The 25,368-nt window shown below is 40.3% G+C and overlaps 13 protein-coding genes across 13 annotated transcripts; 6 read left to right on the plus strand and 7 right to left on the minus strand.

Annotated features, from left to right (window-relative positions):
• Positions 1-48: 48 nt before the first annotated feature.
• BBOV_II002440 (uncharacterized protein) lies at positions 49-2,086 on the minus strand. Its single transcript, XM_001609718.2, has one exon. The coding sequence runs from the start codon at positions 2,011-2,013 to the stop codon at positions 106-108; it is 1,908 nt and encodes a 635-aa protein (XP_001609768.1). The 5' UTR covers positions 2,014-2,086; the 3' UTR covers positions 49-105.
• A 389-nt stretch (positions 2,087-2,475) lies between these two features.
• BBOV_II002450 (uncharacterized protein) lies at positions 2,476-4,038 on the plus strand. Its single transcript, XM_001609719.2, has one exon. It carries the CDS (start codon positions 2,500-2,502, stop codon positions 3,982-3,984), a length of 1,485 nt encoding a protein of 494 aa, XP_001609769.2. The 5' UTR covers positions 2,476-2,499; the 3' UTR covers positions 3,985-4,038.
• Positions 4,039-4,192: 154 nt separating this feature from the next.
• On the minus strand, positions 4,193-5,599 carry BBOV_II002460 (Rab-GTPase-TBC domain family protein). The gene is made up of 7 exons (XM_001609720.2): positions 5,355-5,599; positions 5,237-5,319; positions 5,125-5,202; positions 5,036-5,089; positions 4,819-5,002; positions 4,298-4,781; positions 4,193-4,261 (listed from the first exon to the last, which is right to left on the minus strand). The coding sequence occupies exons 1-7, from the start codon at positions 5,497-5,499 to the stop codon at positions 4,213-4,215; spliced, it is 1,077 nt and encodes a 358-aa protein (XP_001609770.1). The 5' UTR covers positions 5,500-5,599; the 3' UTR covers positions 4,193-4,212.
• Positions 5,600-5,721: 122 nt separating this feature from the next.
• BBOV_II002470 (uncharacterized protein) lies at positions 5,722-6,797 on the plus strand. The gene has a single exon (XM_001609721.2). The coding sequence runs from the start codon at positions 5,752-5,754 to the stop codon at positions 6,775-6,777; it is 1,026 nt and encodes a 341-aa protein (XP_001609771.1). The 5' UTR covers positions 5,722-5,751; the 3' UTR covers positions 6,778-6,797.
• BBOV_II002480 (WD domain G-beta repeat family protein) lies at positions 6,719-12,051 on the minus strand. Its single transcript, XM_051767319.1, has 2 exons — positions 6,904-12,051; positions 6,719-6,839 (listed from the first exon to the last, which is right to left on the minus strand). Exons 1-2 carry the CDS (start codon positions 11,689-11,691, stop codon positions 6,759-6,761), a joined length of 4,869 nt encoding a protein of 1,622 aa, XP_051623137.1. The 5' UTR covers positions 11,692-12,051; the 3' UTR covers positions 6,719-6,758.
• A 205-nt stretch (positions 12,052-12,256) lies between these two features.
• BBOV_II002500 (Histone-like transcription factor (CBF/NF-Y) and archaeal histone family protein) lies at positions 12,257-13,424 on the plus strand. The gene is made up of 3 exons (XM_051767717.1): positions 12,257-12,512; positions 12,553-12,767; positions 12,802-13,424. Exons 1-3 carry the CDS (start codon positions 12,459-12,461, stop codon positions 13,319-13,321), a joined length of 789 nt encoding a protein of 262 aa, XP_051623138.1. The 5' UTR covers positions 12,257-12,458; the 3' UTR covers positions 13,322-13,424.
• Positions 13,425-13,432: 8 nt separating this feature from the next.
• BBOV_II002510 (Replication factor C C-terminal domain family protein) lies at positions 13,433-14,713 on the minus strand. Its single transcript, XM_001609724.2, has 2 exons — positions 14,426-14,713; positions 13,433-14,391 (listed from the first exon to the last, which is right to left on the minus strand). The coding sequence occupies exons 1-2, from the start codon at positions 14,571-14,573 to the stop codon at positions 13,493-13,495; spliced, it is 1,047 nt and encodes a 348-aa protein (XP_001609774.1). The 5' UTR covers positions 14,574-14,713; the 3' UTR covers positions 13,433-13,492.
• Positions 14,714-14,753: 40 nt separating this feature from the next.
• BBOV_II002520 (ATPase associated with various cellular activities (AAA) family protein) lies at positions 14,754-16,383 on the plus strand. Its single transcript, XM_001609725.2, has 5 exons — positions 14,754-14,813; positions 14,879-14,974; positions 15,013-15,047; positions 15,088-15,174; positions 15,212-16,383. The coding sequence occupies exons 1-5, from the start codon at positions 14,780-14,782 to the stop codon at positions 16,361-16,363; spliced, it is 1,404 nt and encodes a 467-aa protein (XP_001609775.1). The 5' UTR covers positions 14,754-14,779; the 3' UTR covers positions 16,364-16,383.
• On the plus strand, positions 16,360-18,034 carry BBOV_II002530 (Translation initiation factor IF-3 C-terminal domain family protein). The gene has a single exon (XM_001609726.2). It carries the CDS (start codon positions 16,380-16,382, stop codon positions 18,012-18,014), a length of 1,635 nt encoding a protein of 544 aa, XP_001609776.1. The 5' UTR covers positions 16,360-16,379; the 3' UTR covers positions 18,015-18,034.
• A 272-nt stretch (positions 18,035-18,306) lies between these two features.
• BBOV_II002540 (putative glyceraldehyde-3-phosphate dehydrogenase type I) lies at positions 18,307-19,574 on the minus strand. The gene is made up of 2 exons (XM_001609727.2): positions 19,475-19,574; positions 18,307-19,410 (listed from the first exon to the last, which is right to left on the minus strand). Exon 2 carries the CDS (start codon positions 19,392-19,394, stop codon positions 18,381-18,383), a length of 1,014 nt encoding a protein of 337 aa, XP_001609777.1. The 5' UTR covers positions 19,395-19,410; positions 19,475-19,574; the 3' UTR covers positions 18,307-18,380.
• A 194-nt stretch (positions 19,575-19,768) lies between these two features.
• BBOV_II002550 (cytochrome C1 family protein) lies at positions 19,769-21,307 on the minus strand. The gene has a single exon (XM_001609728.2). It carries the CDS (start codon positions 20,985-20,987, stop codon positions 19,794-19,796), a length of 1,194 nt encoding a protein of 397 aa, XP_001609778.1. The 5' UTR covers positions 20,988-21,307; the 3' UTR covers positions 19,769-19,793.
• A 129-nt stretch (positions 21,308-21,436) lies between these two features.
• Positions 21,437-22,623, plus strand: BBOV_II002560 (Zinc-finger double-stranded RNA-binding family protein). Its single transcript, XM_001609729.2, has one exon. It carries the CDS (start codon positions 21,885-21,887, stop codon positions 22,581-22,583), a length of 699 nt encoding a protein of 232 aa, XP_001609779.1. The 5' UTR covers positions 21,437-21,884; the 3' UTR covers positions 22,584-22,623.
• Positions 22,624-23,871: 1,248 nt separating this feature from the next.
• BBOV_II002570 (uncharacterized protein) lies at positions 23,872-24,646 on the minus strand. Its single transcript, XM_001609730.2, has one exon. It carries the CDS (start codon positions 24,624-24,626, stop codon positions 23,892-23,894), a length of 735 nt encoding a protein of 244 aa, XP_001609780.1. The 5' UTR covers positions 24,627-24,646; the 3' UTR covers positions 23,872-23,891.
• Positions 24,647-25,368: the final 722 nt, after the last annotated feature.

Below are 25,368 nucleotides of genomic sequence, written 5' to 3' on the forward strand. Positions count from 1 at the left end.
ACATTTGGGCTTACACATCAATTCCATACACAGTGGTTACTACTATATTATAAAATGGTTACTTAATGACGTCAATACATCAATGCAATGATAGACACGTGGACTTTACCAATCCACTTTGTAACGCCGCAAATCAGACCTCAGTGACAACAAGTATCGCTCAACCACCGCGACCTCGCTGTCGTATACAGCACCAGTAAGCGAGTTGTGGAAGTTTACATTACCGTCACGGTGACGTAGACATAACGCCACATGAGGGTTTCTGCGCAGGTCAGACAACGCCCTGCTGTATACCAAAGTAAATATTGACTTGATGCACTTTATCATAGTCTTGAATGTATGGAAAACATCGCGCGAACGCTTACGTACAACATTAATACGACGAGGAAGGTGCTCACTAACTAGGCGTTTTCCCAAAACAAACAGCACACGAGCATTTAGTAACAGTAGATCATAACCCGATTTGTCTCCTACAGAGGCTAGATGTAAAAGCACAGACGTTAATCGAGTTGAAAACTGACGCAAAAATGAATGAGGGTACAAAATACCTATGGGTTGACAGATACCACGCAAGACAGTGATGTGAGTCTCACGGGCATGTATGACCGAAAATAACAACTTAGCACCTGATCGTAAAAGTACCTTACGAAAAGTAGCATTCCAGGCATCCTTTTTATCCACTAAATTTACGTCAGAAACCAAGGATGTCGTTACGAATACAGCCGAATTGGTAGTACTAGAAGTACGCAATTCGTTCAAACAGTCAAAAATGCAGTTGAATAAACAACCTAGATACATAGCACATTGAAGGCGTAGGGGACCCAGTAAATGGTGGTAACGCAACAGTACATCGAAAAACAGCAAAGCAAGCTCACATAAAGGGACCTCATGCTTATTGCGTAGCCTATGGTAGAACACAGAGAACATGTGAGCCTCAAGCAGACTAGTTGCTGTTGACCTACGCAAAACATGGCCTTTACGATATAGACTGAGGTGCCTTGTAAGATGACCAACTTGCTTACAATGCTTGATAGATTTTACATAATGGGAGCCAGTAGCAGGACTGTTGCTTTTTGAACGCTTCGATGTACGAGAGCCTGTATAACGCCAATCTGGAGATAGTGGTACGTTACTGCCAGAACAATCAGCAAATGTGATCTTAATAGTAGTACCATTGAGTCGATGACTGGGTATGCAAGCAGAACGTAAATCCTGTATGAAATGCTCCAAAGTCTTCAGAAATGAGTTGGGGTGAAATACCAATTGACGAACCTGACTGGAGGAGTTCTTTAAAGCCCCTGATAGCGTACTTACATACCATAAATTCTCCGGCAAAGGGGTAATACCAGCCATGTCAGGTTTAAAAGTCACGTAAGGCTTGTAATTGGGATCTACCACGTTTACCCTAGGCGGCTTAACAAACCAGTTGCGATGTATATGAGATATTAGACGTAAACAACGATTTAAAGTAGGAGCGCCACGTAAAAGACGGTAGTTGCCAGAATTTTTCATGTATAAATGTAACCAATTGTGCAAATCAAATAAACGACCTGAACGACATAGTAACTCAATTATTTGCACAACAGTGCAACTAGACCACCTGGCATCCTTGTTCTTGCTGCTGTCTATATAAAAAGACATCAGCTCTATCAAGGGGTACGATAAGTCAGAAACAACTATCGTGTTATCGGACATTAAAGCTATGCGAGCTGCCAAGTCAACAGTCTTAGGATTAGCCTTGCAACCCATCAATGATTGAACTGCCTTATCGTAATTACGCAAGTAAGTGTAAACCTCCGCCTGGAGAGCTGAACACGGCTCAACCACTTCATAATCACCGTGAAGAGATGCCTCTACAACCAAAGGGTCTAAAATAGCCAAAGCATCCAAAAATTCATAACGGTCGATACAAACACTTGCTTGTTGAAGTGCATTATTAACATTATCAACAAAAACACGCCTCTTTAACATTCGCTGGTGAGCTGCTTTCGCCGTCTTCTTGGACCTTGGCATCGTTGATATTAAAATCACGCCAAGATACGTGCAGCCTTTAAACACTAAAGCTCCAATACAGACGCAGATACATATAGCTTCTAAATACTAGCTTATATTCCACTGGACCAATAAAACGTATCAAAGGGATATATCAATGCAAACGCCGCAGAGTAGATGTAATATCACTTTTAGACAATATATGACCGATAGTATAATACGTATGCGCACCAATTAGTGCAATGCTTACTGTATGAGCGCTTACAAACAAGTGGTAGCAAAAGAAGGTTAGAGCAATACGATCCGTGTAACTGCCAACACACAATGGAACAATTACGGTCTGATTACAGCAATCTGTTGCATACATGGAGTTATAGTATATATCATAGAAATAATACCTTAGATCCTAGTCAACCCAGTTTCTTGAGGGGACCTCCACAATGCCCACACACTTGTAATGTTACACAGTATATAACCAAAGGAACACAATGACATAACAACCATAAAATGTGTTTGAGCATATTTAAAATGGATGATCTAGGATATGAATGGTATACCGGTTTCCGGACACCAAGAGCTGTAGCAGATTGCACGGAGAATGCAACAACGGCTGACAACCAACATGATTCTAGCACTGGCGTAGATACAGAGCAAGAAGTTGGAACTACACCCGAATGCAACAAGGATTATCAGGAGGAACAATCGAGTGTTGAAGGCAGAGTTGGTGAAATATTAAAACTGCAGGGAGAATCAAGTTGCCATGGGAATAGACATGATGACCACATATCGAATGAAAATAAACCAAAGAGCATAATACAATTCACGGGTATAGATCTAGAAATAAAGCACGAAAAACAAATAAATATAATAGAACAGGTAAACCAATCTATAGAAAGGTGGATACCAATATGCATCACCAATGCCTCAAATAGCAGACCTGTAAGCCCAGCCAGTGGCTGTGATACACAAATGCACAATATAGTAGAACGTGAAGTGTCAACCATCAAGTTACAAACCAGCCACCATGTTACACTCATGTTCTATTCAGTGAAAGACAGAGCGCAAGAACTACAAGATGTGGTAACACAAGAAGTGCTACAACAGATAGGACCCATGGAATCTGATATGCAGAAACTATGGGAATCACTGACGCCATATGAATTTACAGTGGCCATGCTATACAAAAGATTATATGGCATCAAGTATCCATTCGATAAAGACCACATCGGGAGCACAGAAGATAGATGCAATGATAAAGTGACAGTTACCATGAAACACGTTATATTCGTACCGGGGGTATTGATGTGCGCTACGGCCCATTTGGGTAGGGAATTGGTATCGATCCCAACACCAGATGGGACTTTTGGGCCGTACCCAGATTACCCATTGGGTAATTGCGCTAATATGGATTCAATAATAGACCAATGCACTAAAGGGGTCATGCTCGAGGAAAACCATTGCACCCATGTCACTCTGGGCGTCACAAAAGACTACACAGCGGTGTTCTCAAACAATGTTTGCCAGGGTGTTAGACTATATCTAGAGTATATTAGAAAATACCAGAAATGTTCCAGAAAAGACAAATTGTGGTATATCATTAAACTAATGCACGATGAAACGGCAAAGCAAATGGAGCCAAGGGAATTGCTGAAAATTCTAGAAATATACACTAGTACACCAAGCACGTTGAAACATGCAAAACGCCAACTAATGCAATTGTTGCCATCACTGTGTAATGATGAAATGCCCATTGAGGACGAAGCAAAGGAAATTAGATACCATACGGCATTGCCACCGATACAGAAGCATCCCGATGAACTGATAGAGCTATACAAGCATACAATCACTTTCGTATCGGAAGACAACAAGTGGATATATATCAGGCATTTACCCATAAACAAGAGCCTAGATGCAACAAAGGACTATATATACGTCGATGCATACGTCAACAGCCTTGATACAACAGTTACAGGAAGTGTACGATTCTTTTGAAAACGGTTAGTCAATGAACTATACCAGGGAAGTAGCGGATATGTCCCAGCAACATATACCTGCCCAAGACATCTTATACTGGTACCGACTAGCACCTCATGTAACATCGCATAATGATACAAGTATGTACATTAACCCAGAGGAACGTAGCGATATAATATATTTAAAATTTATACAATGTTCCAGCACCCAATGTAGACTACACTGGCAACACTGTGTATCATGCCACTAAAGCAAATGATTAGGGGAGTCTTGAAATGCCGATTTCAGCACAAACCTGAAAAGGATCATAAATACATAATTCATAACCTACGCCTTAGATATCACAGAATCAATCTCACTGATACCCCAATCAGAAGTTGGAGGACGCTGTAAAAAAAGCAAACAGTGCTGGTAATCCATCTGAAGAAGATCCTCAGACCAGACACTCAAAAATACAGCAGACACGTACTCGTGAAAAGTGACGATACCGTTATTCAACTCAGCGATATAAGTGTCCCATAGGCGAATCGCACAGTCTAAAGGCAACTCACGAATTAACATGCAGTTCATCCACCGAAAGGGAAACTGCAAAATGTCAACACCTATAGACTCAAGGTGGTTGTAAAGACGAAGATCTACACGCTTAACCAAGTCCTTCAGTCGTTGCAAAGACTTATAAACACCAGGTTGATTCTCAGTGTAATTGTCTTGCATCTGCGATAATACACGAGAAAGACAGTAGAAACAGTCAGCCTCTACCTCATCCAACTCCTTCTCCATTAAAAGGTCCACAGCTGGAGTATCCAATTGATATGCTGGAACACAGATTAAACACAACATATATACACTAACATTTCAAATAAGGACGGCTGAAAACCGATACGAATACCGCTAAAACGTCGTTAATGCCCTGGACATAACCACTAGCAGGGTTACGAACACTCCAGACATAAAGCACACGCTCCATCAAATTCTGAACACGCTTGTCCTTAAATAAACGAATGCTCTGATTAGTACGCGGCAAATCAACTTGAATCTAGAGGATATAACTCTATACAAGGACGCATACCTGCTTCAGTGTCTTCTGGTCAGAATCACAGACTGCATCAGCGTCACAGTGTTGCTGTACAACATATATCTAGAAAAACCAATACATACCTTGCACATCTCCTGGTAATGAAGACGCTTGCGCTCAAGCAAACGAGCCCTAGTGGATGTTACAACTGGCAAGTATCCCTAAGAAGTGTAAACCAGCAAGTAATATACATACCAAAACAAGACGCCATGCATCAGCACGGTGACCTAAAGGAGCGTCAGAAGGGACCCCGAGCCATAAAACTTGCTTAACAAGGTCTGTATACCCGTTAAATAAGATATTATGGACCTACCTAAATCAACAACTGAAGCACTCAAAGCTCGACTTAAACGATTCAAACGTTGCGATGAACCTGCATCCGATATTGAACGATCAGAATCCTTCAATGATAATACAGGAATGTGAGTTAAACTTGATTCCTTCTTGCGCGACTTCATTGCTAAGAAAATACGAAACAAGACATTTGGAAGAACACTAAAGAAACACGCCAACAAAAGTAATAGAAATAAACTAATTAAAAAATAGCCATTGGGATATATGAAACAGAAAGTGTTAATTGAATACCGACTTTTCTGGAGGGCACATACACACTCAATAAGAAGATTGGTAACAGAAACAACACCGAATAGAAACAAAGATATCAATTTTAGCTAAGAATCTAGATAAATACATAACAGTATAAAAAATACATGGAACTTCAAATTACAGGACCGTATAATAAACTATCTACAGAAGACCTAGAAATATTGGACGATGTAGTACAATCGTTTTGTGAAGCAGTAGACGTAGTCTTGAAAACAAACTTCAAATCGCAAAAAAAGGATACAAATCAAATAGAATCAATAAGTAGGAACTTAGGAACCAGACCAGATGGAATCACAAAAAACCAAAAGATTGCCGCAGTGTTCTGTAGACAATGGATCGCAGGAGTAGTCAGTGAACTCACGTATAAACTGGCTAATGACACGTCAGAAAGATTTAGCAGTGGTAATAACACAATAGTAAGCGCACAACTATTCGATGAAGATAACAATAGTGATGAGGTGGGACTTTGCGTAGAAAATGCACGTATATGTGGAAATGGACAAATAGAAGTGGACTACGATTACCAAACAAAAGAATTACCACCACATCTTAAACCAAAGCTCAAGGCACAAGAATTGACACAATTAATACTACAAGGAAAACAAAATGAATATGATTTGATGCAAAAACTAGAACGATTCTGGAGTGAAGTGCCATCATTGTTGTGCCAGTACCTAACAATGGAAAATGATACAGATGAAGACGAATACAACCCAGAGAACGCAACAAGGCATAGTGGATCACCGCCCGAACAAAGTACCAATCTACCACAAAATCATACGTATATCCCCGGATCAATACAAAAACAAATTGATAACCCCCTGGATGAAGTGGGACAGCCTAAATTACCCATAGACCCAGATTCAATACAGTTCCTGGAAAAATTGGCAAAAGGTGACATCACCAAGAAAATCAATAACGATTATGAACTAGACGATGATGAAAGTATACAACAGAAGCTGGAACAACTAGAAATAAAAGCTAAGGAATTGGGAGTCAAGGGAATGGATAAGTATATCGCACTATACAATAAAGTCAATAAGGAAATTAACAAAGTTAACAAAGCAGCGAAATTCTTCGCAAAGTTCGCAACAGATCTGACCTCAAACAATCAAATCGATATCATGTAACCACGACCGTCCTCACGATGCAAAAACCATTCGCGGTTGGACTTCGACTGTATTTTAACATCCTGAAAACATAATCAGTACAACGTAACATAAGTGAAACATATATTCAACACACAGATAACATACCATACCAGTTGTAGACGGACTCGGCTCCACAGGCTTCAGCCTAATGATCTTACGCTCCTTCTTACTACTGTGAAGAAGACTACCAAGCAACCCAGATGAAGAACAGTTCCAAATAACCAAACATGGAGGCTCCATGTAATAAGCAGCTATGTAGTCACCAGTGGAACTAAAAGCAAGCGATGCCACAGAACCCATGTCACCACCCAACGTTAAACACTTGGTAGCAGTACGCAAGTCATAAATCACAACCTGACCAGTTATAGAACCCACAGCAAAACGCTGACTATTCTGATAAAAAGCCACCATGGGGAAGTTCTTCACCAGATGGAATAAAGCAGAAGTGGCAGGTTTTAACATTAACAAACGGACGCCACTGTCAGAAGGATCGAGACAACGAACGACAATCACAACAACGTCAGGTAAATGACGTATAGCATCCTCACGAACCTCAATGACAAACTCAGTAATCAACTTAACAGACGTCTGAATGTACCACTTGTCCAAATGACGCTCACGCACTATCCAACGAACGATACGAATCATCAAACAAGTGTCCAACAAAAAACACTTACGTAAAATAGATAGCCAGTGCGCACTACTATTAGCACGATATTGCGATAAGGCACCTATAACAAACTGAGTAGAGGGAGTGCGCTCAACATCAGATTTGTAAAAGGCACGAGCTATAGCGTGAACGCGACTCTTGGAATACGTGGAACATAAAGTCATAGAACGGTCAAATAACTGAAATGTCCAAACGGATACAAAACCACGATCAAACATCTCCACACAGTAAGAACGCATGTTAAACACACGACGATCGTTGGCATTATCAACACTGCGAACGGTGTCTTCAGAAGACAGCATGTGAGGAAGCATCAACCGCAAAATATAAGCAGCAAATGGAAGAAGGTGATTCTCAACAAAAACAAAGTCACAAACAGCAGATAAACGCTGGTCCATAGTAACCACAACCAACAGCAACATTGAAGCAGACTCCTCCCAGGATGCAGGACGATCAACAGGTGATGTGCCAGCACGAACAACAGTAACACAAGATTGAAGACAAACGCCGCAACGCTTACCAAACGTAAACGTTGAACCTTGACAACGGCATACGCATATGGTCAAAGGACCAGAATCGCAATTACCATTGGATGAAGCAGATGTGCGAAGTACTACAAAGGCTCGACATACGTGCAAACGAAGTTCCTCAGGAGATAGATAACGCAGGGCCAATATCAACTCATTCGATAACTCGGCGTAGGACTCCTTCGAAGTGCAAGATACCAATAAACGCATGAGCAACCATACGTCTATCAAACGTAACCAGGATGATGATACACTAGAACGAAGATGGACCCTAGTCACAAAATGACGAAGTAACATACAAGTAGACAAGTAACCATTACTATTGGATCGCAAAGATAAACGATATTCAGAATGTATCCTAGAATCATCAAATAAACATGGAAAAGTAAAACTTCGACGAATCCAAGGATGGGCGATCTCTTTGGTCAAGTAGTTATCCACGAAATAATGACCATGGTCTATAGGAGAATCGTTAATATATCGAGATGTACGACCAGCAACCGAAGAGCGATCAAGAGGAAATGAAAAGGTGCCTGATGGAATACCCAAATAAATGAAAGTAGCATCGTCAGCTAACTTTGATAAAAGTGTGGCACTGCTACTCCGTAAATTAGAGGCAATTTCCTGAAGAGGGAATATTAACACGGGGATCGAATATGATATTGTCGCAGGGCCCTTACAATGTGATATATCCGATAGTACTCCATCCAATCTGGAATGGTATAATATTACACGGGCACGCCTAATTATCCTCAAAGCCATAGCATCGGTATTTACACAACGCCACTGAAGCGATTTGTATCTCAATCGACGCCGACTAGGCTTGTTCAAGCTATAACCTGGTTGTAATATGCTCGATGCATCACGATGTGGCATGTCCAAACCTATAGGTGAATCAGAATATGGCGAGAAGTGCATACGCAAAAATGACATGTGCAAACACGAAGTTAACTGCTTCTTGAAGTACTTGTCCTGAAACATACAAGGAGATAACAAATCATGTGGTGTACAGTGATCCAAATAACGCTGGTAAGTGCACTCAGAAGTAACACTAGAAACTGTAGACTGCCAATCTGTTGTAAGGAGAGAACTTAAAGTACCAGCAATTGTGCTTATGCCATAGGCACTGCTATCAGTAGGTGTTGGAGACTCACCAGATATCACAGCACGCCTGTAAGTCTCCAAATAGGGCAACTCACGCAAAAAAGTACCACTTCGCAAACGCCACAACAAGATGCTGTGGTATGTTAACACATACACAAGGTCCTTGTCTAAGTTCAATGCAACACGCTCTATTTCGCATGATAACAAACCGATATAAAATTGCATACGATGGATACCACGGAGGCACGATGATTTAGATACGAAATGCTCAACTTGGGATGCCGTAGGTAAACGACCGGAAGAACCACTGCTACCTTCTGTATCAGAATAAATATCTCTCTCGTGTATATCGGGGGGTGAACTCTCCACAGATAAATCATCCAATAGCAATGATAACTGTACAATAACGAGATGGCCCTTATGGTCAATAGTTGCAAAAGTGTCGTCAATCTCATACATCACAGTGTCGGATACATTTGAACTGCGGCAGTTGATCGAAAAAACAGCATATATAGCACGTATAGGAGCAACACTCAAGTTGCGGAAAACCACCGTCAAAGTAAAAGTAGATAACGTATAAACCAGTAATTCACACGGAGGTACCCAAATAACAACGTAACTGGAACCAAGACAGTGAAGCAATGCATAAGGTAAGCGAGGACAAGTTGGCATGCCTCCAGAAACGCTATCAGAAAGCCATTCTTGCACCTTATTACCAGGTAATACCAAAGTCTTCATACGATAACCGGTAAAGATGCGTCGTAAACATAGGTCTACCAATTGGAACGAAATAGATCGCCGAATGTCTCCAGAGCTAGCATCTATGCAACGTATATAACCAGAGGATAATACATCTAGCCTTTGAAGATAGCCATTGCTGTAGAACATAGATGACACGAGGGTGCCACTCTTGGGTAAAGGGAAACACGAATTGATAAGCGTAGAAGTGGGAACATTTGACCAAGCACTCCTAGAAGGAATACCAATGCTAAGTAGACCGTCAAAAGTCTGACGAAACATATAAAAGCCAATGGATTGAAGGCCCTCACTATCAAAGTCTAACCTATACCCAGGATCAAGACTTTTACGAATATATACGTGGATAGTTTCATCCGAATGTAAAATGTCACCGAAACCTGGTAACTGCGCAGTAGATAAAACACGAAATTGCTTTTTAGCATCCCTAACACTGGGGAAAAGAAAAATAGATACACTGCCAGATTTTGTCCATGCAAATAAAAGTATAGTGCTACATGATACGCGTACACAAGAAAAACCATGCCAAGGAGTATCGCTCAAACTGTCATCAACATCCATATTCAGAATCTCAGCAACACGGTCCAAAGCACCGTCATGGTGATAATACCAAACGAAAATGTAAATGCCAAGCATCACAAACAGATAACGGTCAACAATGCAAATGTCACCAAAAGATTCTTGAAGGTCAGGTATACGATCACGTAACATAGGAAAGGTTTCTTTACCTGATATACCGTCGGTGGGCGATAATGTGCGATGGAAAAAACCATGCTGTGATATGTCAGCAGGATGTTGCGGAACCTCAGAATGTAGCTTCAAGTGCCGGTCCCAAGCAGTGACAACAGTCACAGTGCCATGAGTACCGCCGTACTTAGCCTTGTAATGAGTTATTGGAATAGTTAAATCCCAAATGACAACCTCATTGTTGTCCAATAAAGCAGCCAGTATAAGAGGACAAGGAATATGATCACTTTCTGAATTGTCCTCTGCCCTAACAGAATGACTATGAAAATCAACAGTGGTGTCAGATTCAGAATTATCAGTAAAAGGAGATAAACCACAATGAGCACGCAAAATACGACATGGTTTTTTAACCGATGCCGTAGTAGTGCTAAAAATAGAAGGACTTACATTTACCGTGCTAGTTTCAGCACAGTCTATAGTGAAATCAGTCGTAGGAGGCTCCCGGTATGATCCACGACGACGATCGGAATATATTGTACTGTCGATTTTACATGTACCATCCAAATCAAAAGTTGCGATTAATTTCAATCGCCAAAGGTCAATCACGTTTATTTTGTTACGCCCAACCAATGCAATAAAGCGGTCATCAGGGAACACGCACAAACGTTGAATGGGAAAAGGAGGCCCCTTAACCTTGTGTAAGCAACGGCAGTCAGTTAAAGACCATATGGCAATACTGTTGTCCTTGTGAAGTGAAACCAAAGATCCTTCCGCATCCTCAACAGCACAATAAGCAACATTTAAACGAGAACGATCACCTTTTAAAGAATGAATTGGACGAGATCCACTAGCAAAGGCTACCTGAGCAACAGGACTTGCGATAGGATTGTTGCTAGCAACAAACAGAAAGTAAGGCTCAACAGAAATATCACTCGTGTGGTCATAACTCTCCTTCAGACGTTGCATAGAGACAACGCCACGAACATTATCACAATATCTGTCGCGAAGCTTCCACAACGCAACAAAGCCTTGTCTACTTCCCGTAGCCAGTAAAGACCGGTCATGATTCAAATCAAAACAAGTTATCTCGCATTGCCATCGTGAAGAAGGGAAAAACCCAAAGCCAATGCTTAAACAATTGCGGTCCATCAGTAACGACGAACAAGCATTAGCCTAAATATGCGATACTTACACATTGCCAATATGAAAGCAAAACGTAACATCCGAACGAAACACACCTAACGGAAGATCCATTAACACCGGTGCTTCACGATACCAAGAATGAAATGCAATTAACATAATTATCTACACATAGCTTTAATACAATGCGTAACATATATTTACATAATGGTACATAATACAGTTGTCATAGTGTCGTCTTTGTACGGGGAAACGTTGAATCTCATTGTTAGACACTTAATAATACCTAACCAAAAAAGTAGGTAAATAAACCACAACTCACAAAACAAATTCGGACAAGCAATGTGTAACCTAAAATGCGTCAAAACGAGCAAATTACGAAAACAATACGATGATTATAACATAGGTATAACAAAAAAGTGGTGCATCTGCCGGGAATCGAACCCGGGTCGCCTCGATGGCAACGAGGCATTCTACCACTAGACCACAGATGCTACGAGTGAATGATGAATAACGATTACATATACATACTGGTCATAGAAAATTCGAATGGTACTTCAACAATAGTTACATCATATGATTCGATTCTGCAGCACATTGAGCAAATACGGTACACAACTCATAGATACATTATTCTAGCACAAATGTGTACAAATATGCCATCTATAAGTTCATGTTTTTCTTAAGTAGTTAACTAGGAAGTGAATTATACAAATCAGATGTACGAGCACTTACCATAGAAACAGCATATATATACCATCCATGAAGGTTGGAAAATGGCAGAAGAATCAATTAATCCAGACGAACTGGAAATATTACCAGTAAAATTTGTAGGTTGTCTAGATATAAAGATATATCACATCAACACAGGTACAAGCAGCTTTACACAAAGGAATGCTGCAAGATGTAACACTTCATAACGTAGATGAAGTGACATCAACGAGAACGGGAAAATCTATCGCTAACTATGCATTGAAGAATAGGAAGTTTAGCAGAGATGCAGTTAACATGCTCAATAGAGCAGCGTCTTTATTTGTGTTATATATAACGACACTAGCACAAGATATAGCAAAAAATAAAAAGCGGTAAGATTGGAATTGAAGTATATATGAATAATAGGACCACCATATACGAAGCTGATATTCTCGAAGCATTAAATACGGCATTGTTCTGGGAAATTGAAAGAGAGATGTCAGAGGATATGAATGAAGTAAATGAACTTTTAAAAATCAGACAAAAGCAAATGCTGGAACAACAGGCACAATTACCAAACAACCAAAACATCTCAAATCCAGTCAACGCCGATATCCAAATGGAACAGAACGAAGAAACCGATGCATCATATGTGTATAATGAAGAACATAGTGAACTGTATATAGAGGAGGATGAAATAGGCATTGATGAAACCTATAGCAATATAGAAGATGAAGATACAGACACAAATCCCAAGGAGGAATCGACATCCATGCTTAATGAAGATACAATGGAAGAAGAAGACCAATTTAATAGTTATAACACAGATGTAACAATGGAAACGACCTACAACAAAGAAGTACCGGAGGTCAATACGGTAGACCCAATGGTAATAACCACGGGTCAAGATGATGATGTAGACTTTACACAAAACGATAATCCTTGATCAAGTGCTTACGACAGGTACCGTGATAAATCGCAATCCATAGAAGATATGTAATAGTGCAGTCGTTATGGAATACAAGATACAGTTACAAGCTACGTCATTATGGCACAAACATCCTCTTATCGTATACAATATATAATACATTTTGTCTATACTATTTAAACGTGTTTTTCACTTGAATTTAAGGTCGAACTTCAAACGCTCGATCTCCAAGCGCACCTCAGCGAAGGCACTTACTAGTGATGCGATTTGAATATAGGGAGAGGCACCCGCAGACAACCGCTGTTCAATGTCCCCTAAACGAATTAAAAGCTGTACAATTACAACATTGGGCCAGTCAATGCGTAAAATTGAGCGATATAATGCAGTAACAAGATCCTCTACAGAATAACCCTGAACTTGGTTCAAAGTAACCACATAGTCAACACAATCCTTAAACGACTCCTGCATCAACCGCTGCAGCAATTTGCTTATTTCTGTAGGATTTGGTAAACCTGCTGTACTGATCACTACATCACTAGTAATGACCTTGTCACGAGTGGCGCCTATCGACATAGCCGTTACCTGTAAACAGTTCAGTACCCGCCGCATATCACCTTGACCAATCTCAGCCAATGTGTCCAAAGCACACTCAGATACAGTCAAACCTTCCGCCTTTGCAATATCTGCCGTGCGGCGCTTAACAACATCATTTTTAAGAGGAGGGAAACGGAACCCAGTGCAACGTGATTGAATAGGAGGAATAATACGATTCATGAAGTTACAAATAAGACAAAAACGAACGTTTGAAGAATATATCTCCATTATACGACGCAATGAATTCTGGGCAGCATTGGTCATCTGATCAGCCTCGTCAAGAATGATCAACTTGAGGTTAGTGCGTGGACCAGAATCGCTGCCTACAATTCCACTGGAAAACGTATTCGATGTCTCAGCAAACGTTTTTATCTGCTCACGCACTGTCTCTATACCCCTTTCATCCGAAGCATTCAATTCCATTACATAAGAATGGCGATGCGAACCATACAGGTAACGTGATACTGCCATGATGGTAGATGTCTTCCCAGTACCTAAAGCCTATGGATAATATATACTTATACCTACCTGGAGGTCCATGAAATAACAAATGCGGTAGCTGGCCCTTCTCAGCAAAATTCATCAGTGTAGACAAAATGTCATCATGAGAGATGATATCGCTGAATGATTCAGGACGATATTTCTCAACCCACGGAACACCTAAAACAGCATTCATCCTGAAAACTAATAATTTATATATTCCTCTAATTCAATGTGGCAGGCAACATCAAAAGATGAAGGACAAATACGATGTCGCTCATCTAGTGTGTCACAAGAAACAAAGATGACTATTGGGTCAACATTACATTTATTTTAATATATATAAATTGAAGTGCATTATCTTCTATTGTAAGTGCCCTATAAGTTACAGAAGGCAAATTCATGGGTACCTTCGTTGCAATTGAAGGTGCAAGAGGTAAGATATCACAAGCCAATGTTCCACAAAGGAATCTTAAATGTCATGGAAATATTATACTTCAGATGACTTCAAGAGGCTTATTTATGACGCTGTAGTATCAACCGGTTACCCTTCGTGTGTAATTACATTAAAGACATTGAGAAGGATTGTGCCAAAAGGTAAAAAACAGAATGATTTTTACCATATTATAACATAGACGATCCTGCTAAATCAATCATATATAAAATTGAAGTAAGTTATATATCGGTGTTTTATTAATCAACGATTTCAGGATCTTGTTTCGAGATTAATAGACAAAAGAGAAGCCGTGGTGATTTTGGACGAATTCGATGTTTGGGAACATTTGAAAAACACAAAGGTATATTTAGTTATGAAATGAAGTTATGCTATTGAAGGGAAGACAAGAAGAAAACCAGCTGGAATCAAGTGATGGCCAACATAGGCACCCGTACACTAAAGGGGAGTTAAAAGGTACACTGAAAATTAAGCTCTGGGAAAACCATAAGTCAAAATTGGTTTCAGAAAAAAATGTTTATGAGAAGATAGAAAAGACCAAGTTGTCATGGGTTTATGGGCTATTATATCTATTTAAACACTCCCTTGCTTCCAAGCTTAGCCACGATGGTTGTAAACTGATATTCATAGGATTGTACGCACATTCAGCTCATTCGAAAGCATTTTACGGTGACATATTTGATAACACATTAAAACCATCTGAATTTATAAAGCAAAGCGAGCATTTATTTATAAAAAATTTGGGCCTCCCAGAGGATACTAAAGAGAAAAGTGAGGATAAGGTGGATATAATCCAAGCTCTTGAATTAATTGATGCAGTTACCGCAAACCACTCTATAAAAAGGATAGAATCAAATGATTTATATCTGAATCAATCCAAAACACTGGAAAGGAATAATATATTGCATGTTCCGTTTGAAGTAAAGTGCAGAGGGATTTGTCTCTCCAATATTACTCTGATATGCGGTAAAAAACAATCTGGAAAGACAACTTTATTAAATGCCATAATAAAGGCATGGGTACAGGGTGATCCCATTACTATTATAAACAGAGTTGATCACCAAGCTGGTTCCACCCCAAATTGCAAACATAGGTATATATATGCAGAAATAAATAGTAATTGTGATGCGTTGAGATGTGATAACGTAGATGATGTTATGTTAAATGAAGCACGTGGAAAACCAAATGGATTGGTGAATAATAGAATGCTTTATAAGTTGGAATATTACGATATATTCAGTCAGTACGTTGGTTGTGGTGAAAGTTACATACGTCACACTTTTCAGAAGGCAAAGAGCAATCAACCAGCTTTAATTGTTCTTGATCAATTAGAACTTTTGTTCGGAAACGCAAACGATTGTAGAGAGGATTGGTCTGGATTAGAAACAATAGCAAGGACATTGATCAATGAATTGAATGAAATTGATGAACAGATAGCATTTGTTGGTGCAACTAGTGGACATATGATGCCACAAGATCTACCAAATGTGCTGACTAACGTAAGTGGCACAACAGTTGTCATGATGAGATAATTGTGTAATTTGGAAAATGAAGCTAATAACCACGTCAGGTGGTTTCATAGCCTCATACTCATTCATAACGAACAGAAGAACACCATGTTATACGTCTAATGCTGCCGACAAAACACAACATAGCGTTGGAGCTATAGGTCACAATACTGATAGCGTTTTCAGAGAAGCAGAGGAGCTGATGGCTGAATTACCACTAAGTCAATCTATGTCGATTGCGCAGAATATCGCAAATATGAGATCCGCATTGATGATGCCAGCACAGCAGATGCCAATGGAAGATAACAAATATAATGATGATAAAAGGTGGTATGGAAAGAAAGTCGGCGAACGGCAGATAAGGAAGATTATAGGTGCATCTCTAGGTAGACAGTATAGTAAATATGATCAACATGAAGTGGTTGCACCAAAACCTACACCAAAGAAAGTACCCAAGCATGGCCCTGGGAGACCCGTGGATATGAAAATTTGGATGAATATAGGAACAAACGACCTTCTCACACGATGTAAAAGGGCAAGGAAATTCCTTGAAGATGGTATACCCGTAACTTTCAAAATAGAGGGACAGGGACAAACATCCAACTATATTACCCATGCAAAGATAATAGTCAATACCGCCATCGGTGTTCTTGGAGATGTAGCAAAGTTGGGTGGTGATTTACAGCATCATAATAATTGTTTATCGCAAATATTTAATCCTTTGAACAAAGTTAAAAAGGCACCTATTCCTGCAGCATCCTCTCCAATAAACAATATGAACAAGGATATTCATGGAGAACGTAAAATCAATGGAGGAAATGATGATAAGTATGGCATGAATGTCACAAAAATGGAAGGTTCAACATCAACATTTATAGAACCTGAAATGGAATCGTCTAATGAATGTGCAGTAACAGAAGAAAATGATTTAGAACCTCTCTCTTATAAACCATCGTTACCGGATTTAACACAGCACGATAATTCGAATTGTGAATCTTTAATGAGTGACCCCTTGAAAAACCACGTTGATAGTGGTCATTTCAAATCAATAGTTAATGGCGATAAATCGACTAACGAATCATCATCGAAGTGGAAAGTAATTAAAGAAAAAGAGGAAGCAACAAATGTCAATTCTATGCTGGGATATGCCGATGCGACTAGAGGCCCTTGCAAAGAGAATTCATCTAAATTTATAACCATAGAAAAAAGCGCTCAGAACAATACAGCCAAGAGTGCATCTACTTCAAAAAATGATGAAATGATGAAACGGTTCTTGGAAATGCGCGCTAGTAATCATATAAAAGCAAAGGAGCCTAAGCAGTATCCTATTGATCAACCGAGGGTTCCCAATGTGAACATTCCAGTTCGCATGATAGAGCCACCACTAGTTACAAATCGAAGCGCTCATGTGTATCGCCCAGTTGTAAATGGATACCCGCCAAGGATTCCGTATGCTCCTCACACGCAAATTCCTGCACAATATGGCAGTGAGTTTGTAACACAACCACCAACCCCGGTATATCCCAATCTAGCAATCAATTACCCAGAACCATCAAAGTCTCATCTTCAACAGCCTATCATCCACCCTACAGCTCCAGGTATACCGGTTACGAGCCACCGGGATACCAACCCAAAAGCTGCCAAATCGAGGTGGATAGTGTTGAATAAGGATTGAAATGGATATAAGATAATATGTAGTTTTACATGTTACATATTCAATAGTCTAGGCATGCTAAACATGTTGTGGTAAAAACTTTTGCCATTTAAATGTTAACAGCGGGGTTAGATAGATTTAAAAATAGAATCAATAGGCAATAAATTCCGTAGCGGTGCTGTATAGTTTCATCCCGATCTGTAATATGACGATTTGAACGGAGTAATCTCAAAGAGAGAACATAGCTAATGAACACTCAACACTCCAGAAACTATTTTGCAGTTAAACAACTATAAAATCATAAAGAGGTCTCAACATATGTGTTGGTTAGAATTGATTTCAGATATATGTACGTGTTGTATTCTTATTTATAGAAGAAAGCAAGATTTACTGCTTCGAACAGATGTAGAGACCCAAGTCAAGAAGCCTGTTGGAGAATCCCCATTCATTGTCGTACCATGAAACCAACTTTACGAAGGTGTCGGTAAGGGCAATACCGGCCTTGACGTCAAAGATGCTAGATCTCTTGTCGTGAACAAAATCGGTGGAAACCAAGTCATCATCGGCCCAACCAAGAATGCCCTTAAGTTCACCCTCAGAAGCAGCCTTAACAGCACTAACAATTTCGTCATAAGTAGCTGGCTTGGCGAGTTTGCAGGTCAAGTCAACGACACTGACATCGGGGGTAGGAACACGGAAGGCCATACCTGTGAGCTTACCATTCAACTCGGGAATGACCTTGCCTACAGCCTTGGCAGCACCGGTGGAGGCAGGAATGATGTTAGCACCGGCACAGCGACCAGCCCTCCAGTCCTTACCACCACGGGAAGCACCGTCAACAGTAAGCTGGTTAGCAGTGGTGGCGTGTACAGTGGTCATAAGGCCTTCGACAATGCCGAACTTCTCATGAATAACCTTAGCCAATGGAGCCAAACAGTTTGTGGTACAACTAGCGTTCGAAACGATGCGCTGAGACTTCTCATATTTAGTGTGGTTGACACCGTAAACGTAAATGGGAGTAGAGTCGCTGGGAGGAGCAGAAATAATGACCAACTTGGCACCACCTGCAATGTGCTGTTGTGACTTCTCACTGCTAGTGAATACACCAGTGCACTCAGCAACGAAGTCTACGCCATTCTGTCCCCATGGAATCTGAGAAGGCTCACGCTCGAAGAACAATTTAATAGAACGAGAACCAATCTTGAGAGTGTCAGCAGTAACGGAGACGGTCTCACCAAGAGTGCCGTGAACAGAATCGTACTTCAGCAAGTAAGCCATGTAATCAGCGGTCATGAATGGGTCGTTAATAGCAACAACCTCGAGGTTGTCGTAGGCCAAAGAAGCACGGAGAACCAAACGACCAATACGGCCAAAACCGTTAATACCAACCTTGACGACCATTTTGATCAAGTGTATCCTGCATAATAGTGTGGAAGGACAACGGAGTTTATACGTTAACACACACACGAATTTAAACCAACCTTTGGATATTATGTTTATGGGATTATCAGTTTGTGACTTTTTGTCAACTCGATTTCTCTAGAGCAACGGGAAATGATAGTGATGATACAATATGACGCAGCCCATACCCCCTTGAGCCAAGTGTGAATGGGGGCATATACAATAGGGGGCAATTGGGTCATGCATTAAGGGATATCGAAGTGGTAGACAGCGCAAAAGTTGATTAGACATGCGATGTGCAAATGGAAGGCAGCGACAGCATACACACTAAATGCCAACACACAACACAGCAAAATAAATCCATTGATTACACATCACTTCTATAATCGCCTATAAAAATTATTTCATATGCTTCACGCGGCCAAAATCCATGCGAGATGTGGCCAAGTATGCCCAGAAGAAACGGTACCACAGGGACATGGCTACCGTGCCTAGCACAGAACCCAAAATCAACTTCATACCCATATTTTTGCGTTCGTCGTGCATGGGATCGCTTGCCCAGGTAATGAAACTTACAACATCCTTAGCCATCTGTGAAACGGTTGCCGGAGTGCCGTCTTCGTACTCGACCATACCATCCTCTAAAGGAGGTGGCATAGCGATCGATCCCCCCGTAAAGTAAGTGTTGAAGTATAAGCCTTGACGCAATTCAATGCCTTCTGGTGGATCGCAGTATCCGGTGAGAAGAGCGAAAAGATAGTCTGGCCCGGTCTTGCGCGCAGACGCCATCAATGATAGATCCGGGGGAATTGCACCACCATTAGCGTAACGCGCGGCTTCGGCGTTCGGATATGGTGATGGAAAGGGATCTGTTAATATACCAGGACGCATAAACATTTCACCCTCATCGTTTGGGCCGTCCTGTACTTCATATTCCTCGGCAATTTCCTTGGCACGTTCTTCCGGGTAAACCTCATTTGCCAAGTGCCGAAAGCGCAAATATTGCATAGAGTGGCACGTAGCACAAACCTGTCTATAGACCTCATAACCCCTTCGCACGCTCCCTATGTCATGACCGTGGAAAGGACCCTTGAACCAAAATGGGTAATAAGGTGCCCTTGGGGGATTGATATCAGAACACCATGCGATTGGACGGGTCTGATACCAGTTGTGTAACATGGTTGCACCGAAAGCGACAAATATATACGTCTTCAAGCTCTGGTAGCGGTATTTTGCACGATCCTCATTTTCGTCCTCTGTGTACGGCTCGAAAAAATTAGCTAAACGATTTTGCGCACGAGCAGTGGGCAAATAATAATCAACACCCTCAATAAGAGTACCACGGGCCCGTTGCTTTTTGTAGTCAACCGCGGTCTGACGATATTCATACGATGGTTTAAGAGGATCCAAAATAAACTTGTTAAAACTTTTGATCTTAGCGTTTGTGGTAACGCAAATATCAAACATAGATCTCACAGTCGCTGCATTCCAGCGCCTGATCTTATTTAAGCGCCAGTCAAGCGGCATCTTGTTCCACAGCTTATCCTTGTAGCCAGGAAATATCTTATTCAACGCACTACCACCACCTGCCATTTTCGAGTTGTGAAGGTAGACATCAATTTGTATCCTTAATAAAAATATATACCTTTATATATGATATATTAGAAGTCGTGCAGATTAACCGTAGCTGCTGCCCTTACAAAGCGACCTATAATTAACGAAGTAAAATGACTTTAATAAGCTATGTACAACCCTTGTCAAACACTTTGGTGTATTTTCTGTAAATATACCCGTTATTCCCAGAAGGAAAGGTAGCAAAGGTAGCCAAATTACGATTTAGATTACGGAAGCTTATCCCGAGCCCGGGGCGCCTGTTGGTACATCGTAGCCAGAATGGAACATTAAGCAGAAACCTGACCAATACCACGGCGTAATTCACTCGTAATACACACTCTAGACCAGTCTAAAATGTGTACTCGACGATAGTAATTGATACATGATGGGGCACACGTCTCGTGAAACAGACTATGTAATTCAGTAACGAAGGTAGTATTTCATACCGTAACAGGCCGTAGGTGTTATTTTATGAAGCAGTTGGGTATGGAATCTGCCATCAATAAATACTTTGCAAAATACGACGCCAACCTTAACTCGGTGCCAACGGTTATGCCTAATCACTTGAATCTCAGCCTACACACCTTCCATAATACTATGATGATATAGATACAAAATATATTAAATCCGAATATCTGGTGTATCTTGCACATCGATTTTCTTTAGTGAGATTCACGAAACAGCTTGTTATGTACACCTAGTCATAGAATCTGTGCCATTTATTAACCACATATTAAGTCATAACACATGCGACCGAGATCTTATAGATATGGTGATGATATTGGACTTTTGGTGTTATGAAACAACAATATCTGATTACTAGACATCGCATAGTAGTTGACGGTCAAATTAGTACCGTGGTAGATTAGACAGGAAATGCCAGAACAACAAACCGCTAAACCTGCATTGCAGGTAGATGCCTTAGGAAGGAAAGTATGGGACAAAACGTACTATGCGAAGGTGGCTGATGCCAAAACAGGGGGTAAAGGGGATAATATAGAGCAATCCATCGCAACACTCTTACCTGATCCTAATCGGAAAGTTGTACATAGCGTACCAGAAGTACGGGAAAATCTCAAAAGGAGAAAGGAATTTGTGGATGTTACCAAGGATGTTGGTAAAGTTAGAGTAATCAATGCTTTGACTCATAAATCGCAACAAGGTGGATTTTACTGTAAAACATGCGACTGTATCCTTAAGGATTCACAAGCATATATGGACCATCTCAATGGACGTAAACATAACCGGATGCTGGGAATGACCATGCGTGTGGAAAAAGTCGATCACAAAGCTGTAGCCGAGGCCCTTCGTAGGCGCATTATGCAAGAACATTCCGCAAGTACATCTGTGACAGATCTCCAGAAGGATGCTGAAGAGCGAATTAAGGAGCTGGAGGCAGAGGAACGCGAAAGGAAGAAAAAACGGAAAATGTGCAAAAAACTCAAAAATAATAACATTGAAAACATGAACGTGAAAACTGAGCTTGATGGCACAAATGATATGTTGGAAGATGAAACTGCTAAACTCATGAAATCATTAGGAATGCCAACCAACTTTGCACATGCAATGAAATAATAACTGTATTGTCCCATAAAACAAATATCAAAATCATTTAAAAGTTATACCTCACCTCAGTTACACATTCGACGATTTGGTATAGCGGTGTTTCATTTGGTTGCCGATTTGCAATGTTGACCTCACTCGTTGCAGCGTTGTTATCCATAGAGCAAACGATTCATTAAAACGTTGAAATGTGACGAGCGTAGTTCTATTCTTATCATTTGCTGTCATTAACATTGATAGGATACGATATTCATAACCCACGATTATGCCAGCGTTAGTCGTAGTTTAAAAAGGTTTTGCGACCGACGTATATTGCCATCCTGTTTGAAGTATTGATGTACCTTTATAACTTGAATATTGGTGTACCCTTTCGTACAAACCATAGACAACAGTTGTTTATGCTTATCACTGATTCTTATTTGACTGGAACCGATGTATGGCATGCGGAATATACATAAGAGTAGCATTATATAGTGGCGTTTGTCTAGAATATGGAATTTTTAAATAACAGAAAATGAAATGCTACATAGTTTTTATAAAGATTCAAATCTTTACAATGATTTTACATAGTTAAATTGGTATGGTGTCCCGTATAATAATACACTTAGGTTATTTGGCTTATATTTCATCGATAATACGTTATAGACACTGGTTGATATTAATAGACTTCATCTGGCCATTAAGATGTTTGTCTGGGGAAACAATCTGCCTTTTGTGAATACAAAACAGAGATATAAAGCGATAAGTAAAATGGTATAATAAGTGAGGATGCAATCCGTTGTGCATTTATCTCATTAACATTGAGTTTCTACTTGTTTGTAGTGTGGAACAAAATGTGCAGTGGTCTACTTAATTGAGAAATTAAATAGGAGTTTTGCCCATTAACCAAGGACAGAAAGATAGGCCCACAGCACTACATATGAATAAATGCTTTGTACACGAGGCTCTTTATTAATATGAAGCACGATGTGTTATCGTATGTTAGATGCTCCAACCATTGATTATTATCCTTTCACGAATCAAATTGTACAGAGATTCTTTTCTAAATACATTCCCTTTGGGTAAATGAGCCAAAATCAACGTTCAATATAGGAGTTTGAATTCATCGTTTGACTTCTTTTGTTCATAATACAGTGGGACTTTCCGTATTTTTTACAGCATTCTTTGTGTTCGTTGGCATACGTAAGTCGGAAACCAAATCAATTGTTGGCCGCAGTCGATCCCATGCATTATGGATTAACTTTAATTTTCTGCAGATGCATCAGTTGATGGAGTTTTAAGAGTGGAGTGTGTGACGTCAGTACCCATCTCTTTAATACGTTACTCAAAGTTAGGCTTACGTCCCAAGGAGGATGAAATGTGTTTTCTAATTTTATCAAATGAATCATGTCTGCTTTTGTAGTAATCCTTGGGATTTTGATTACCAAAAGCCTTGACAAATTCCTTCATTTCGTCTTTCGTTTTTGGTAACTCGCCATAGGCGTTTACTGTTAGTAATTCAGCAATAAACCTTGCAAACATGTCGGTGAAGCATGTCCAAGAATATAGTATCATTTTTCCTGAAGGCAAACGACAAAGATCCCTTGCAATATCCTCTGGTACATCAATGCTACCCCTTTTGTTAAAAAACTCCACAATGTTCTCAGAAATCCCAAAGCCTGGTGTTCCCGGACCATAGTTAGTTACAATGTTCAACAATACACTAATGCGCTCCTTCAACACAGAAAGATCAACATCGCCCTTCTTAATCCAAAATAGATATGAGTTCTGAGCAGGACCAATTGAGACAGATAAATCGTTTAGTGATGTCTTTTCTGTATTATTGGTGGTAATGATTGATGGGTAGTTTTGGGGAGGCAATTTCTGTGAATTCTCCTTTGAAGAACCAGAAGATAGACCACCCTCTTTCTTTTTCTCAACGGGCTTCTTAGGTGCTTCAGCTTTGTCAGCCCAAACGTTAGTACTCAAAGAACTAAGTACCACAACGGAAGCCAACATCAATTTGGCAACCTTGCCAAGGCCAAAGCCCGATTTACAAACCAAATAGCCAGACATCTTATATAGAGATACCAGCGATCAATACAATAAATAACTGACAGACTCAAAAAGTCAGTCAGTATAAACCTTCCTATATGAATGCAGAAGGATGACAACAATGTCTAAAGTGTCTACGTAATGTTATTCAAATATCGCTTCTCTATATGACCCAGGAGAATATACAAAACGACCCCTGAGCAGATAGATATAGTAAGTCAATAAGTAACGGAAGATAATGGACAGAGAGTATACAGGATGTAGGGTGTCATACATAGCCACTGGTCCCCAGGATAGACATGCTAGAAACATGGGAAAATGTAAAATGTGCATGTCATAGCCGGCGCCTACCTATCGCTCTCACAGCACGAGTCTGTGGAACTCACCTCGGAAGAGGGTGACTTCTTGAACGACACTACGGGTGGTCAACCTGAAGTACTCGAAACACAACAGGTTGTGGATGCTGAGAACAAAACATGATTGTAAGACACGAAACGGGTTGTCACAGCCAACATACACAAATGCAGTTTAAATTAAGTCACTAGTTACCTAGGTCTACTCAGCTAGTAGAAACTGTGTTCCCATTTCTCAGTGGAACATACCTGACTGTTATTTTGTCCATTCAGTATTGTTTCACTACGAAATGGCATATACCATAGTGTCCTACATGATAATTGCCTTGTCTGCCGCTATACTCAATTGGGAAGTTCTGTTCACGTTGCTCCCTTAGTATAGAATTTGTACGCCACAGTCGTTATCGGTT

Source organism: Babesia bovis, chromosome 2, assembly GCF_000165395.2.
Source record: "Babesia bovis T2Bo chromosome 2, whole genome shotgun sequence".
NCBI lineage: Eukaryota > Apicomplexa > Aconoidasida > Piroplasmida > Babesiidae > Babesia > Babesia bovis.

Bases quoted from the DNA above. Each gene is read 5' to 3' on its own strand.
- BBOV_II002440 (XM_001609718.2), bottom strand. From the start codon at position 2,013: ATGCCAAGGTCCAAGAAGACGGCGAAAGCAGCTCACCAGCGAATGTTA.
- BBOV_II002450 (XM_001609719.2), top strand. From the start codon at position 2,500: ATGTGTTTGAGCATATTTAAAATGGATGATCTAGGATATGAATGGTAT.
- BBOV_II002460 (XM_001609720.2), bottom strand. From the start codon at position 5,499: ATGAAGTCGCGCAAGAAGGAATCAAGTTTAACTCACATTCCTGTATTA. The intron at 5,203-5,236 runs GTATGTATATTA...TACACTTCTTAG, and splicing joins ATGCATGGCGTCTTGTTTTG to GGATACTTGCCAGTTGTAAC. The intron at 4,262-4,297 runs GTAGGTTATGAA...GATCCTTTTCAG, and splicing joins GATTCTGTGATATCTAAGGC to GTTTGTGCTGAAATCGGCAT.
- BBOV_II002470 (XM_001609721.2), top strand. From the start codon at position 5,752: ATGGAACTTCAAATTACAGGACCGTATAATAAACTATCTACAGAAGAC.
- BBOV_II002480 (XM_051767319.1), bottom strand. From the start codon at position 11,691: ATGGACCGCAATTGTTTAAGCATTGGCTTTGGGTTTTTCCCTTCTTCA. The intron at 6,840-6,903 runs GTATGTTATCTG...TTATGTTTTCAG, and splicing joins GTCCGTCTACAACTGGTATG to GATGTTAAAATACAGTCGAA.
- BBOV_II002500 (XM_051767717.1), top strand. From the start codon at position 12,459: ATGGCAGAAGAATCAATTAATCCAGACGAACTGGAAATATTACCAGTA. The intron at 12,513-12,552 runs GTAGGTTGTCTA...ACATCAACACAG, and splicing joins AAATATTACCAGTAAAATTT to GTACAAGCAGCTTTACACAA. The intron at 12,768-12,801 runs GTAAGATTGGAA...TATGAATAATAG, and splicing joins ATAGCAAAAAATAAAAAGCG to GACCACCATATACGAAGCTG.
- BBOV_II002510 (XM_001609724.2), bottom strand. From the start codon at position 14,573: ATGAATGCTGTTTTAGGTGTTCCGTGGGTTGAGAAATATCGTCCTGAA. The intron at 14,392-14,425 runs GTAGGTATAAGT...CATAGGCTTTAG, and splicing joins GTTATTTCATGGACCTCCAG to GTACTGGGAAGACATCTACC.
- BBOV_II002520 (XM_001609725.2), top strand. From the start codon at position 14,780: ATGGGTACCTTCGTTGCAATTGAAGGTGCAAGAG. The intron at 14,975-15,012 runs GTAAAAAACAGA...ATTATAACATAG, and splicing joins GAGAAGGATTGTGCCAAAAG to ACGATCCTGCTAAATCAATC. The intron at 15,175-15,211 runs GTATATTTAGTT...ATGCTATTGAAG, and splicing joins AACATTTGAAAAACACAAAG to GGAAGACAAGAAGAAAACCA.
- BBOV_II002530 (XM_001609726.2), top strand. From the start codon at position 16,380: ATGAAGCTAATAACCACGTCAGGTGGTTTCATAGCCTCATACTCATTC.
- BBOV_II002540 (XM_001609727.2), bottom strand. From the start codon at position 19,394: ATGGTCGTCAAGGTTGGTATTAACGGTTTTGGCCGTATTGGTCGTTTG.
- BBOV_II002550 (XM_001609728.2), bottom strand. From the start codon at position 20,987: ATGGCAGGTGGTGGTAGTGCGTTGAATAAGATATTTCCTGGCTACAAG.
- BBOV_II002560 (XM_001609729.2), top strand. From the start codon at position 21,885: ATGCCAGAACAACAAACCGCTAAACCTGCATTGCAGGTAGATGCCTTA.
- BBOV_II002570 (XM_001609730.2), bottom strand. From the start codon at position 24,626: ATGTCTGGCTATTTGGTTTGTAAATCGGGCTTTGGCCTTGGCAAGGTT.